Source organism: Heptranchias perlo, chromosome 4, assembly GCF_035084215.1.
Source record: "Heptranchias perlo isolate sHepPer1 chromosome 4, sHepPer1.hap1, whole genome shotgun sequence".
NCBI lineage: Eukaryota > Metazoa > Chordata > Chondrichthyes > Hexanchiformes > Hexanchidae > Heptranchias > Heptranchias perlo.
This window is the reverse complement of record NC_090328.1, coordinates 7813552-7829044: the sequence shown is the minus strand read 5'-3', so window position 1 is coordinate 7829044 and position 15493 is coordinate 7813552. Positions and strand designations below refer to the sequence as shown.

The 15493-nt window shown below is 43.6% G+C and overlaps 1 protein-coding gene across 4 annotated transcripts in view; it reads right to left on the bottom strand.

The window, feature by feature from the left end:
• The window catches only part of sh3bp2 (SH3-domain binding protein 2), a 109966-nt gene that overhangs the window by 22978 nt on the left and 71495 nt on the right, over positions 1-15493 (bottom strand). For all 4 annotated transcript variants that reach the window (XM_067982423.1, XM_067982425.1, XM_067982422.1 and 1 more), the window contains one exon: positions 7927-7997. In XM_067982423.1, the coding sequence (XP_067838524.1) occupies positions 7927-7997 (71 nt within the window). The remainder of the gene's footprint in view (positions 1-7926; positions 7998-15493) is intronic.

Sequence of the window (15493 nt, the reverse complement as noted above, 5' to 3'; positions counted from 1 at the left end):
GGTGTGGGTTGGGGGATAAATATTGGCCAGGACACCGGGGAGAACTCCCCTGCTCTTCTTTGAAATAGTGCCATTGGGGTCTTTTACATCCACCTGAGAGGGCAGACGGGGCCTCGGTTTAACGTCTTATCCAAAAGACGGCACCTCCAACAGTGCAGCACTCCCTCAGTACTAGCACCGGGAGTGCCGGCCTAGATTATATTCTCAAGTCTCTGGAGTGGGACTCAAACTCACAACTTTCTGATTCAGAGGTGAGCATGATACCCACTGAGCCACAGCTGACACCAAAAATCCATGTCATCAGCCCTGTTTCTATATCTATTCCATCGCAGCACCACTGGGGCTACCCCATCCCATGTTTCCTTTAATACTGGAGTTTCATGGTCCCATTTTGATGAAGGTTCTGCATCTGAAACTTATATCTGTCTTTTCAGTTTCAGATGTTGGTAGACCTGCTGTGTATTTGTTGTAGGTACTATTATACTGTCGGTCAGCAAAGCAGCAATTAGCAGCTTGGATAATTAACGAGTAACTAGAATCAGAACATTGTGTTAGTTTTACATTGTTCATTAACAATGATCATTTAACTCTTGTTTATTTTACAACGCAAAGTATACATAACATACATACAGAAACTAAAGTGCATTAGAACGATTCATTGAAAGGGTAAGTAAACACCGTAGATGTTTACAGCAGAGGAGGAGGCCATTCGGGCCATCATGTATGCACCTGCTCTTTGCTAGTGCATTCAAAATTAGTCCAACTGCTCCACACTCTTCCCATAGGCCTGTATCTTCCTCTGCTTCAAAAGTTTGTCTACTCTTCCTTTATAAGATGCAATGTCAACAATGAACTACTTAAAATACATGGCCCATTTTTCTCTTTAATGGGTTGAAATTCTATGTGTTTTGTTTAGCACACTGGTTGACACATTCACATCAAATTCCTATGCATGTGATTTTAACACTTAAATTAAAAAATGGATTAATGAATTTGTAAAAATAGTGCAAGAGGGATTTGGTGCAGGTGTGTTAACTAGCAAACTAAGAAAAAAACGTTCTAAAGCATTTCACAGCCAACAAAGTATTTTTGAAGTGTAGTCTCTGTTGCAATGTAGGAAATGCTGCAGTCAATTTGTACACAGCAAGATCCCACAGACAGCAATAAGATAAATAACCAAGTAATCTGTTTTAAATTCTGTTGGTTGAGGGATAAATGTTGACGAGGACACCAGGAGAACTCCCTGATTTTTTTCAGATAGTGCCATGGGATCTCTTACCTGCACTGACAGGGCAGACAGGCCATCGGTTTAACATTTCCTCTGAAAGGCAGCAACTCCGACAGGGCAGCACTCCCTTCATACGATACTGAAGGGTGAGAAGGTTGATTCTCAAACAAGCGTACTGAGCTTGAATAAAGGAGACTATGATGGTATGAGAGCGGAATTGATTAAAGTGGACTGGGAAAATAGATTAAAGGGTAAGACGGTACATGAGCAGTGGTGTTCATTTAGGGAGTTATTTTACAACTTTCAAAATAAATATATTCCACTGAGGAAAAAAGGGTGTAAAAGAAATGACAGCCATCCGTGGCTAAGTAAAGAAATCAAGGATAGTATCCGACTAAAAACAAGGACATATAAGGTAGCCAAACTTAGTGGGAGGATAGAAGATTGGGAATTCTTCAAAAGACAGCAAAAAGTAACTAAAGGATTGATTAAGAAAGGGAAGTTAGATTATGAAAAGAAATTAGCAAAAAATATAAAAACAGATAGCAAGAGTTTCTATAGTTATATAAAAAGAAAAAGGGTGGCTAAGGCAAACATAGGTCCCTTAGAGGATGAGACCGGGAAATTAATGGTGGGAAACATGGAGATGGCAAAAATGCTGAACAAATATTTTGTTTCAGTCTTTACAGTAGAGGACACTAAGAATATCCCAACACTGGACAAACAGGGGACTCTCGGGGGGGAGGAGCTAAATACGATTAAAATCACTCAAGAGATGGTACTCAGTAAAATAATGGGACTCAAGGCGGATAAATCCCCTGGACCTGATGGCTTCCATCCTAGGGTCTTGAGGGAAGTGGCAGTAGGGATTGTGGATGCTTTGGTGATAGTTTTCCAAAATTCCCTGGACTCAGGAGAGGTCCCGGCAGATTGGAAAACTGCTAATGTAACACCGTTATTTAAAAAGGGTAGTAGGCAGAAGGCTGGAAATTATAGGCCAGTTAGCTTAACATCTGTGGTGGGTAAAATTTTGGAGTCTATTATTAAGGAGACAGTAACGGAACATTTAGATAAGCATAATTTAATAGGACAAAGTCAGCATGGCTTTACGAAGGGGAAGTCATGTCTGACAAATTTGCTTGAGTTCTTTGAGGACATAACGTACAGGGTGGATAAAGGGGAACCAGTGGACGTAGTGTATTTGGACTTCCAGAAGGCATTCGACAAGGTGCCACATAAATAGATTATTGCTCAAGATAAAGAATCACTGGATTGGGGGTAATATTCTGGCATGGGTGGAGGATTGGTTATCTAACAGGAAGCAGAGAGTTGGGATAAATGGTACATTCTCGGACTGGCAACTGGTAGCCAGTGGTGTTCCGCAGGGGTCGGTGCTGGGTCCCCAACTCTTTACAATCTATATTAACGATTTGGAGGAGGGGACCGAGTGCAACATATCAAAATTTGCAGATGATACAAAGATGGGAGGGAAAGTAGAGAGTGAGGAGGACATAAAAAACCTGCAAGGGGATATAGACAGGCTGGGTGAGTGGGCGGAGATTTGGCAGATGCAATATAATATTGGAAAATGTGAGGTTATGCACTTTGGCAGGAAAAATCAGAGAGCAAGTTATTTTCTTAATGGCGAGAGACTGGAAAGTACTGCAGTACAAAGGGATCTGGGGGTCCTAGTGCAAGAAAATCAAAAAGTTGGTATGCAGGTGCAGCAGGTGATCAAGAAAGCCAACGGAATGTTGGCTTTTATTGCTAGGGGGATAGAATATAAAAACAAGGAGGTATTGCTGCAGTTATATAAGGTATTGGTGAGACCGCACCTGGAATACTGCATACAGTTTTGGTCTCCATACTTAAGAAAAGACATACTTGCTCTCGAGGCAGTACAAAGAAGGTTCACTCGGTTAATCCCGGGGATGAGGGGGCGGACATATGAGGAGAGGTTGAGTAGATTGGGACTCTACTCATTGGAGTTCAGAAGAATGAGAGGCGATCTTATTGAAACATATAAGATTGTGAAGGGTCTTGATCGGGTGGATGCAGTAAGGATGTTCCCAAAGATGGGTGAAACTAGAACTAGGGGGCATAATCTTAGAATAAGGGGCTGCTCTTTCAAAACTGAGATGAGGAGAAACTTCTTCACTCAGAGGGTGGTAGGTCTGTGGAATTTGCTGCCCCAGGAAGCTGTGGAAGCTACATCATTAGATAAATTTAAAACAGAAATAGACAGTTTCCTAGAAGTAAAGGGAATTAGGGGTTATGGGGAGCGGGCAGGAAATTGGACATGAAGCTGAGTTCGGATCGGTCAATGCCCTGTGGGTGGCGGAGAGGGCCCAGGGACTATGTGGCCGGGTCCTGCTCCGACTTCTTGTGTTCTTTAGATTTGTGGTTGGGATCAGATCAGCCATGATCTTATTGAATGGCGGAGCAGGCTCGAGGGGCCGATTGGCCTACTCCTGCTCCAATTTCTTATGTTCTTATGTTCTTATGAAATGTCAGCTAGATTATGTGCACAAATCTCTTTCTGACTCAGAGGCCAGAGTGCCAACACTGAGCCAAGGTTGACACTAAACAAAGCACAGAGCAATTTCAATTCCCAGATAGTTTTTCAAGCCTCTCTAACGCTCTTCTAACCAGCCTATCCTCTTCCCCCCTCCACAAATTACAACTGATTCAGAAAGCAACTACCTGAATCCTTATCCACTCAAGGACCCACACTTCCATTACCCTGGTGCTCTCTAGGATCCACTGGTTTTCTGTGCCCCAATGTATCTGTTCAAAGATCCTTATTCTCATCTGCAAATGCCTCACCCAACCTCAGGGACTTCCTTCACCCCTGTGACCCTGCTTCTCTAACATTGGTCTGCTCCTTGCTCCCCATCCTCTTCACTCCACCATTGACAGCCATCGTGCCCCTGCCCTCTGGAACTTCTTCTCAAAATCCTTTTGTTTTTATTTCCTCCCTTGATCCTTTCAAGCTTTCTAAAGACTTATCTTTTCTGCCACTCTTTTGGCCCCACCCTCAGTCTTGGCTTGTGCTCTTACCTCTAAGTCAGAAGTTAATGGGTTAAGTCCCACTTCAGAGACGACCACATAATGCAGGCTAACACTTCAGTGCAGAACTGAGGCAGTACTGCACTGTTGGAAGTGCATCTTTCAGATGTGAAGTTAAAACGAGGCCCTCTCAAGCGGATGTAAAAGATCACAGGGCGTTACTCAAAGACGAGCAGGGAAGTTCTCCTAGTGTCTTGGCCAACATCCCTCAAACAACTCCCTTAAAAAAGATTATCTGGTTATTTACCTCATTGCTATTTGTCAGACCTTGCTGTTCACAAATTAGCCTCTGCGTTTTCCTACCTTACAACAGTGACTACACTTCAAAAGTACTTTGTTGGCTGTAAAATGCTCTGGGACATCTCGGGAATATGAAAAGCGCTATATAAATGTAAGTTCTCCTTTCCCCATTTTAACTATTCTGCTTTCTTTATCTCTCGCTCGGGGTCCACTTCGTTTTCCAATTTGTAAAGCGATTTGGGGCATCTTTGCAGTGTGGTATGCATTATATATGTGGCCGTTGTTGCTGAACCCTTCTTTGTTGTTTCTTGTTTCTGTTGCCAGGGCAGCCTGGGGCACTTTATTCATCGACCAAGGAAACTATGAGCTCTTATTCCTCCTTAGAATTATTAAGAAATCATGTAATTGAGAACACACATTTCCTGTGTAATTTCCACTCAAAAGTATGCACTTTTGCGAATGAATCATCAAGTACATCATTGCCCCAGAATTCCGAGCAAGAATAGATGTATATACATTACAGAGCTCTCAATATCGGGGGAAGGGTAGAAGTAAGATTTATAATCTAAAAAGAGTGAGACAGAAATGGTATGAAATCTCCCTGTGGGATATTAGTAAAATTAATGCAATGGGACACAGCTCATTTTTTTTCTCTATTCCAACAAAGGAGTTAGCCCTTAAAAAAAGCAGGCTATGCCTCTGTTAGAATACCGGACTGAGAATGTGTTAACGCATTAATTGGTAACAGCCCGACTTCAACCCAAGAGAGGTGCATTTATTCTTAAATAAATCACTTTTTAAAACCAAAATGATTGAGTCTCATTCCAAATGAGTAAGAATTGCCAGGTCCGATGTTATGGGAAGCTCCTTTCTGCCATGAGGTGTTCACTTCAGTCCCCAAAAACTCCAATTGTGGCAATGACTCTGAGCTCAATTTCTTATTGAATTGAGAACACTTTGTGTTTTTATCCCCATTCTTCCCGTCACCTTTTTCCATCAAATTTTCTCTCTTCCTCTCTTTAAGGTATTGACTGCCTTGATGGGTATAGCTCAGTGGAAAGCAGTTCCCTTAACAGTACTAAACGCAAGTGGCCATTCTTCATATATGAGGCCAAGCTGTGAACATCAATGGGCCATTCTACTTGGAGGGGCATCACAGCAGAGGGCAGCCTGATCCTGTCCTCACTCAGTGCCCACATACGTGCCCGTTCACATTGGCGGAATCAGGATAGTGACCAGGAGCTGGAACCTCACTAGCCACTGGGGACAATTAAGACACTTCCTACTGCTGCCCTGGCTGAGGTCAGTGAACTGAGGACTGGCCAGGGATCGAACCTGATGCACAATGAAAATTTACTTATCATAGCCACACTTGGAGTACTGTGTACAGTTCTGGTCACCCTATTATAGAAAGGATATTATTAAACTAGAAAGAGTGCAGAAAAGATTTACTAGGATGCTACCGGGACTTGATGGTTTGACTTACAGGGAGAGGTTAGACAGACTGGGACTTTTTTCCCTGGAGAGTAGGAGGTTAAGGGGTGATCTTATAGAAGTCTATAAAATAATGAGGGGCATAGATAAGGTCGATAGTCAAAATCTTTTCCCAAAGGTAGGGGAGTCTATAACGAGGGGGCATAGATTTAAGGTGAGAGGGGAGAGATACAAAAGGGTCCAGAGGGGCAATTTTTTCACTCAAAGGGTGGTGAGTGTCTGGAACGAGCTGCCAGAGGCAGTAGTAGAGGCGGGTACAATTTTGTCTTTTAAAAAGCATTTGGACAGTTACATGGGTAAGATGGGTATAGAGGGATATGGGCCAAGTGCAGGCAATTGGGACTAGCTTAGTGGTATAAACTGGGCGACATGGACATGTTGGGCCGAAGGGCCTGTTTCCATGTTGTAACTTCTATGATTCTATGATTCTATAGAATCATATATTCATAGAAAGATACAGCATAGAAGGAGGCCATTCGGCCCATCATGCCTGTGCTGGCTCTTTGAAAGAGCTATCCAATTAGTCCCACTCACCAATAGCCCTGCAAATTTTTCCACTTCAAGTATTTATCCAAATCCCTTTTGAAAGTTATTATTGAATCTGCTTCCACCACCCTTTCAGGTAGTGATTTCCAGATAATAACAACTCGCTGCGTAAAAATTTTTTTCCTCGTGTTCCCTCTGTTTTTTTTGCCAATTACCTTAAATCTGTGTCCTCTGGTTATTGACCCTTCTGCCACTGGAAACAATTTCTCCTTATTTACTCTCTCAAAACCCTTCCTAATTTTGAACACCTCTATCAAATCACCCCTTAACCTTCTCTACTCTAAGGAGAACAATCCCAGTCTCTCCACGTAACTGAAGTTTTTCATCCCTGGTATCATTCTATTAAATCTCTAAGGTCTTGACATCCATCCTAAAGTGAGGTGCCCAAAATTGGACACAAAACTCCAGCTGAGGCCTAACCAGTGTTTTATAGAGATTTAGCATAACTGCCTTGCTTTTGTACGCTATGCCTCTGTTTATAAAGCCATGGATCCTGTATGCTTTTTTAACAGCCTTTTCAACTTGTCCTGCCACCAGGTCTCTCTGTTCCTGCACCCCCTTTAAAACTGTACCATTTAGTTTATATTGCCACTCCTCATTCTTCCTAACAAAATGCATCACTTCACACTTCTCAGCGTTAAATTTCATCTGTCATGCGTCTGCCCATTTCACCAGCCTGTCTCTGTCCTCCTGAAGTCTGTTACTATCCTCCACATTGTTTACTACATTTCCGAGGGACAACCGTAAAATTTGGACACTTCATGACAGTCCCAAGTATTTTACATTATAAAAGATACAAGAGGCACTCTGCAACGACGGACACTCGCAAATTACGGACTACGGACAGCCTTCAATGTACCAAGCCCTAATTACTTAGTGTATTTTACACCTTAAACACTGGACACGGGTCCCTGTAAAGTTTTCCATGAGCGATGGCTAATTACAAAGGGCTGATCGCAATTAAGCTTTCCTGTGCCTAATGACCATGAAATGTAAGGCAAATGTTTTAAGCCAATTTCAGGAAAGATTTGAGAAAATGGTTGCTAAACCCAGAGTAATGTGCTGTCACTGGACCAAAGAATCAAACTCATTAATCAGCACGAGCATGGTAAAATAAAAATAACATTTAATAAGTGATTTGTTTGCAGGAATATATGAGTATTTACCGGGGTAGAATTCATCAACTGAGGATTATCTACGTACAAACTGGCTAAAACTACATATAGTACAATAACCATTTGGAAAATACGGACACCTGCCAAAAAAACAGGCAGCTGGTGCCAGTCCTCTAGGCTTTCGTAACTCACAGGTTTCACTGTAGCTGAAATATTTTCACAGTAACTGGGTACCTCAGATTTCCTTGCGAGTCCGTTTTCTCATGGTAACGATTGATTTCTTTTCGCAAGCCCATCATCCACTTCTGAAAGGAACAGTAATAAATGACAATCAGACCAGTTTGCACGTGCACTGTTCAGCACCAATTAACCACGGAGACCGTGGGAAGGGAGAGCAAACAAGGTTCCCAATCCTTGTCGCTAACCTGGACATCCATTTGGCACATTGCATGCGACGTACATTGTCTTAACTCTTAAACCCTGGTACTGGAGGGTCGGTACGTCATTCTAGTTTGGGCGCTGGAGGCTGTAACCTTCCTGCCCAGTTCTTCTCCAATACTACACTTCCAATCCAAACAGAGATGTCACATGGGAAAGAACTAAGAGGCTCCACTATTAATATGGAGATAAGAAACTCCAACTAGATCTGCCTTTATCGATTTCTTGAATATTTTCTAAACTTACAGTAATGTACATCAGCATCCTCTTTGTCGTAGAGCTGCTGTAGTCGTAGAATCATACAGCACAGAAGGAGGCCATTCGGCCCATCATGCCTGTGCCGGCTCTTTGAAAGAGTGGCCGATTTCCTTTCATTTGGAGGGATGCGTTGCAGACAAGCTCGTTCATACACAGCTAATGCCCACGCACACTCACACTTCCAGGGGGGCTGTTGGATAGTGGTCAGGAGCAGGCACCCTGTCCAACTCCCCCCACCGCCCACCTCCTTTTTTAAAATTGAGGGACACTATGGCCAACCACAGAGTCACAAAGGAAAGGAGCAGCTCACATTGCAAAAGGTGTCAACTAAGAAAGAAATCAACCAACTCAAGAGCTTGAAAATGATAATTGGAAATTTGTACGACATTGTGAATTTGAGCTGTTATTTCTGATCCATTCAAAGGTTTATTTTGCCCACCCCCACCTTTTTAAGTATTATTTTCTCTCTGTGACTCTACCATTAATGCAATCAGCCACTAGGAGATACATGACACAAAGCCTTTCTCCTCTCCATCTCCTGAAGTATGTTAATCTTAGCTAAGAAACAGTTCCCCAGGTACTAATTGTCCACCAGTACCTCACCCAAGTAGCTATTTATGTATGAACCTTGACAATGAGAATCAGCAGGCTATTTGTCCATGGACCATCACTAGAAAGCTTCAGCCATGACCTCCCTCCACACACACTCTCACCACTTCCAGTAAACATCACTGGAAAGTAATATGGTGGGGGATCACCGACTGATTTTCTTTTCCCTAACTCGGTAGCATTGTATCAGCCATTCCCATCACCCTAGATGAGTTCAGTTAACTCAGCTCTGAACACTTAGATACAGAGCAAAGCTCCCTCTACACTGCCCCATCAACCATTCCCAGGGCAGGTACAGCACGGGTTAGATACAGAGTAAAACTCCTTCTTCACTGTCCCATCAAACAGTCCCAGGGCAGGTACAGCATGGGGTTAGATACAGAGTAAAACTCCCTCTACACTGCCCCATCAACCATTCCCAGGGCAGGTATAGCACGGGTTAGATACAGAATAAAACTCCCTCTACACTGCCCCATCAACCATTCCCAGGGCAGGTATAGCACGGGTTAGATACAGAGTAAAGCTCCCTCTACACTGTCCCATCAACCATTCCCAGGGCAGGTACAGCACGGGTTAGATACAGAGTAAAACTCCTTCTTCACTGTCCCATCAAACACTCCCAGGGCAGGTACAGCATGGGGTTAGATACAGAGTAAAACTCCCTCTACACTGCCCCATCAACCATTCCCAGGGCAGGTATAGCACAGGTTAGATACAGAGTAAAGCTCCCTCTACTCTGTCCCATCAAACACTCCCAGGGCAGGCACAACACGAATTAGATACAGAGTAAAGCTCCCTCTACTCTGTCCCATCAAACACTCCCAGGGCAGGCACAACACGGATTAGATACAGAGTAAAGTTCTACTGAGCTCAATCACTCAGTGGAGATATTTACTGGACCATTGGGGGAGCATTTTGTCCCTTTTGTTGTAATTTTTGGATCTACTCAGAAAGTATGCCAAGCCATGCGGAGCAGGAGGTCCCAGGTTTGATATAGAGTCTGTTCTGAGCTAGCCGATCTCAGCTGCAGCAGTGGTCAGGGCAGGAGTTTCACAAATAAGAATGTTTTTTTAAAATTTAATGAACTTCAAAGTTGTTTGAATATTTCCTTTAGTCTAATTGATGGTCTGATAGCAACTTAATTTTAATAAAATATAGAAACTGCTAAAAAAAATAATTACCAAGTGTTTGTTTTTAAACTATACAGTAATGGAAAACCCCACTGTCTGATACCAACCTACATCTCAAAATAACCTGTTTGGTCAGTCTGATTCTCCTTACTTCCAGTGCATCAAATGAGTAATATATTTTCATCCAAAAAAAGATAGAAAAACGTACATCATTTCGCTGAACGCCCAGTCACTGAGTCTGTAGACCTCCTGCTCCAAATGTCACAAACAGGGATATTGTTTCCACTTTTAAAAATAATTTCCCCTATTGCTTGCTCCTCTGTCCTCCTCTACTGAAAGCAATGACTCTATTTCATGGGTCCTGGGTATTGTTTTTCAGGCTCTGGGCACAGTTTTATAGGCATTGGGTGTGCTCCCATACCTCATCCATGTCCATTATTCATCTGTGATCAAAGACAGTGAGTGTCAGGAGGCAATTTGACCATGGGGGCTTCACAGCAGAGCCCAATTCTGTCCTCACTGCATGTCCTCACAAGAGCATTTCCAGCAAGGCGGACGGTGGGAGGGGGCGGTCAATGGGTAGAGATCAAGAGCAGGCTCCCTATCTGATTTTCGCCCTCCTAGGCCCAGGTGCCAATATTACCGTCTCCACTGCTGACTCGGGCACTTTATCAATTCCGCAGTCTCTATACTTGAGCCACATTTTGCCCTGATGACCAACTGCTGACTCCAACTGGTCACCAAATACCAGATCCACAGTCACACAGAGTTCTACTGTTAATAAAAAAGGGACAGGAAACACTACAACTGACACTTGTGTAAAATCAGCTCCCGAGAGGGACTGAAATTAAGCACAGGCAAGAAGGGCCAAATGACCTCCTCCCGCGCGAAAGGTTTACTTATTTCAGTGTTTCGCTCTCATGGGCAAACTTCACAGAACACATGACAAATGGCAGAGGTGGATCCTATGGTTACCAGCTTTGGAGGTTTCATCATATGACCGCCTGCCTTCAGCTGCCCCGGCCCCACGTCCCACCATTGGTCACCCAACACATCCATCCTCGCAGCACACTGCCTTCCCATGCCAATTTGAAAGCCCAATGGATGATTCTTAACCATCTTCCCCATCTTCAATATTTTTATAACTAATAAAGAAAAGCGTTCAAAGAAAATGAAAAAAAAACACACGGGGGGAAAAATTCGATAGGGCCTATTATTGGGCCTCTCACCCTTACACATTACCACTGTTTCAAGCCGCCCACCCACAACTCACAGGCCACACACACTGGCAGCTATTCAACCATGTCAGGCACATCACACGTCCTGCTTTCTTGCAGGAAAAGGTGGCAAATAACAGGAGGCAGCAAGTGGCAGTGACATTTAGCCCCTCGAGCCTGTTCTGCCATTCAGTGAGATCATGGCGGACCTGTGACCAACTCCATATACCCGCCTTAGCCCCATTTCCCTTAATAGTCCAGCCTCTGTACTCATGTGCAAGCTATGTTGATACCCGGACTTCATGGGTTAAGTTACGAGGAGAGATTTCACAAATTGGGGTTGCATTCTCTGGAGTTTCGAAGGTTAAGGGGTGATCTGATCGAAGTTTATAAGATATTAAGGGGAACAGATAAGGTGGATAGAGAGAAACTATTTCTGCTGGTTGGGGATTCTAGGAGTAGGGGGCAGAGTCTAAAAATTAGAGCCAGACCTTTCAGGAGCGAGATTAGAAAACATTTCTACACACAAAGGGTGGTAGAAGTTTGGAACTCTCTTCCGCAAATGGCAATTGATACTAGCTCAATTGCTAAATTTAAATCTGAGATAGATAGCTTTTTGGCAACCAAAGGTATTAAGGGATATGGGCCAAAGGCAGGTATATGGAGTTAGATCACAGATCAGCCATGATGTTATCAAATGGCGGAGCAGGCACGAGGGGCTGAATGGCCTACTCCTGTTCCGATGTTCCTATGTGTTCAAATCCAGGCCTCGCACGTTGATTCAATGCAATTCACACTTTCCACCAGCAGGGGGAGCCTCAATCTCCTAAAGGGAGGATGGCTCTTAAAATCTCTTAAAGGTAGACAATACCTGTCATTTGCTAAAAGTAACAGTCTGCTGCCTGCATGGAGTCTGAACGGAGATCAGACATCACACACGTAAAACACAGATGCAGGTCCCATCCCTTTGTTTATACACTGATGAGTTATGTTAAAACATTGAATAAAGGTTGCGCACTACTAAATCCCACATCCTCCAATCTGCATGCCAGACCTCACCAATCTGCCAATCTGAGTTTGTACCAGGCCTGCGAGAGTGCGTGCACCAAGGTTCTCTACTGATGCACTAGAGACCTTGGTGCAAGAGGTGGACAGAAGAAGCGACATCCTATATCTGAGGGGGGTGGGGGGGAAGAGGCCCTCCAGACATTTGCCGAAAAGGCAGTGGGGAGCAGTAGAGGACGAAGTCAATGCCAGACACATAGCACCATGAACACGGATGCAGTGCAGGAAGAAGTTCAATGCTTTGACACGAGTGGTCAAGATGAATGAGGTCAACTGTCAAGTGGCGTCACCTACCAACTGCACCATGCACTACACCCCCATCACCCACATACCAACACACTCTTTCCATCAGTACTCAACTCTTCCAATCAGATGCTTCCTCTCACCCTTACACATTATCACTGTTTCAAGCTGCCCACCCACAACTCACAGGCCACACACACTGGCAGCTATTCAACCATGTCAGGCACATCACACGTCCTGCTTTCTTGCAGGAAAAGGTGGCAAATAACAGGAGGCAGCAAGTGGCAGTGACGTTTAGCCCCTCGAGCCTGTTCCGCCAGTCAGTGAGATCATGGCGGACCTGTGACCAACTCCATATACCCACCTTAGCCCCATTTCCCTTAATACCCTTGGTTCACAGAAATCTATCAATCTCAGATTTAGAATTCACAATTGAGCTAGCATCAACTGCCGTTTGCAGAAGAACGTTCCAAATCCTTTGCGTGTAGAAGCATTTCCTAAATTCACTCCTGCAAGTCATGGTTCTAAATATTAGGCTATGTCCCCTAGTCCTAGTATTCAAGTGTAGGAGACCTCCAAAAACAATTACAAATGTCTCGACAGCCAGAAGCAATAATCCAGCCACTAACAGTAAATCCTGCATGGTCCCTTTAAATAGGGCTGGTGGGGGTCCTCCAGGCACTTTAAGACACTTTCAGATGATCGGGGTTAAGACTGTGCGTTGAGTTGAGCGTTAAGTGCCAAGTTGGTGTCTATCACTTTAAATCAGCGTTGCACACTGATTGTATCCATTTTCTCCTTACTTTACATGCAGTCGGCGTTTGGTATTTCCGCACGCGCTAACTCCTATACCAAGATGGCGTCCGGCGCACGTCACGCTGGAAACGTGCGTGTGCGGGCAAGATGCCATCTTGGCACCTCGAGAGGCCGTGTAGCGCCGAAACAACGGGCGCTACGCGGCCCAATTTAGCACCCACAGTTTTGTTTAATAACCCTATGATTTTTCTCCTGCACGCAGTAGTGTCCTGGTGATTAATATTCAATTCATAGGAACAGGAGCAGGCCATTCAGCCTCTTGAGCCTGTTCCGCCTTTCATGGCCGATCTGTATCCTAACTCCATTCACCCCCCCTTGGCTCCGTATCCCTTAATACCCTTGACTAGCAAAAAAATCGATCGATCTCAGATTTAAAATTCCTTGAGACTCCAAGACAATCCTGGAGGGTTGGCAACCCTGGTGGATCCTGAGCAGCAAATTAAGGAGTTGGGAGGGGGAGGGAGGAGACATAAAGTAAGACTTGAGAGCTAGGTTTTTAGCAGCCTTTTGTAGGCAGGGGGAGAGATAGGCAAGTGATTTAGTAAGAAAGTTACAAAGGCCAGAGGAACAACAGCTGACAGACGCGCCTTTCTGTACACACTAATTTGGGCACTCTGACAAACCGGTTTAACCAGAGAGGAACTGCTGTATGGAGCAATGTGCAATGACCTTTATGAAAACGTGTCAATTCTTACACATTAGTTCACCTCACTGGCTGAATGTACATGGCCCAGTAAACAGAACTCTGTGTCATGTAGCGTTACTTTTGTTTCCTGTTTTGACAGCAACGATAAGCTTCGGTGCAAAGGTATTTATCTCCACCCACCCTGACAACAAAAAACAATCAATCCTGTAGCGTCAGAGGGTTTGAATTGCTGTGTAAATTAGAATGAAGGACCGTCAAAGTCAGTTTTTGTTGCTGATTTAAAAACCTGGGATTTTTTTCGGGGGTGGGGGTGGAGGGGTGTTTTTTCAGTTTTTATTTTGCACATCGAGAATCCAGGAGAAAAATTAGAGCCCAAAAACCAGGCTAAATTTGGAGAAAATCAGTTGATTGTGACCATCACCACTATGCAAGTAGGTTCTCCAAATGATGTATGGTCACACAATACCGTCACACTAATTTAGCAGTAAAACACATTCATTGTATTTGTGAATGGACTGAGTGCTGCACATTGTTGGCTGTTATGTTTATCTTTAAATCGGAATATCACCACCATGAAGTACAAATATTTTTAAAGTCTGACAAATATGAAATAGTTGGTTAGTTGGTGCTAAAATATAATTTTGCAAGGCGTGCTACAAACAGTATATTGTGATCGTGTCTCCATTATTGTTAATAATGTTGAGTATAGTAACTATAGTAGTGTAGTGGTTATGATACTGGGCTAGGAATCCAGAGGTTGCAAATTCAAATCAATAAATTGGGTAATTTGTGGGTTGGCATCAGAAACATGACCATGAAAGCGATCAGATTGTTGTTAAAAACCCAACTGGTTCACTAATGTCCTGCAAGGAAGGAACTTTACCATCCCTACAGGGCTCTTAATACCCTCAGGGCAAATAGGGGTGGTAATATATATTATGTCACTACTGTTGCCCACATCCCAAGAATAAATATGTTAAAAATTAGCTGCAGGCATTATCAAGGCTCTTTAGATATACATTTGTCTTCAGAGCCTATCATCATTCCTCAATATAAAAACATTTAATAGGCATTCATTATGATGCACATTTTCATTACTTCCTTGTCCTATCTCCATCATAGACCATAAACGCTCTTACTTTGCTGAACTGATGTTAGACGTTGATTATTGATACACTTCAGGATAATGCTTATTTCGACAGTCATCAGAATGTTGCCGACTTAAATTTTGCTACAACGCCTCTTTGACTATCACCTTTTTCTGAGACCAGGGATATAATTGTAGATTGGAGCTGGGAACCCAGTGCATGCGTAGGTATTTGCGAGGGGAACTCGAAAGTCAAGTGAGTCCGTCGCACTCTGCAATCGCAATTCAACTG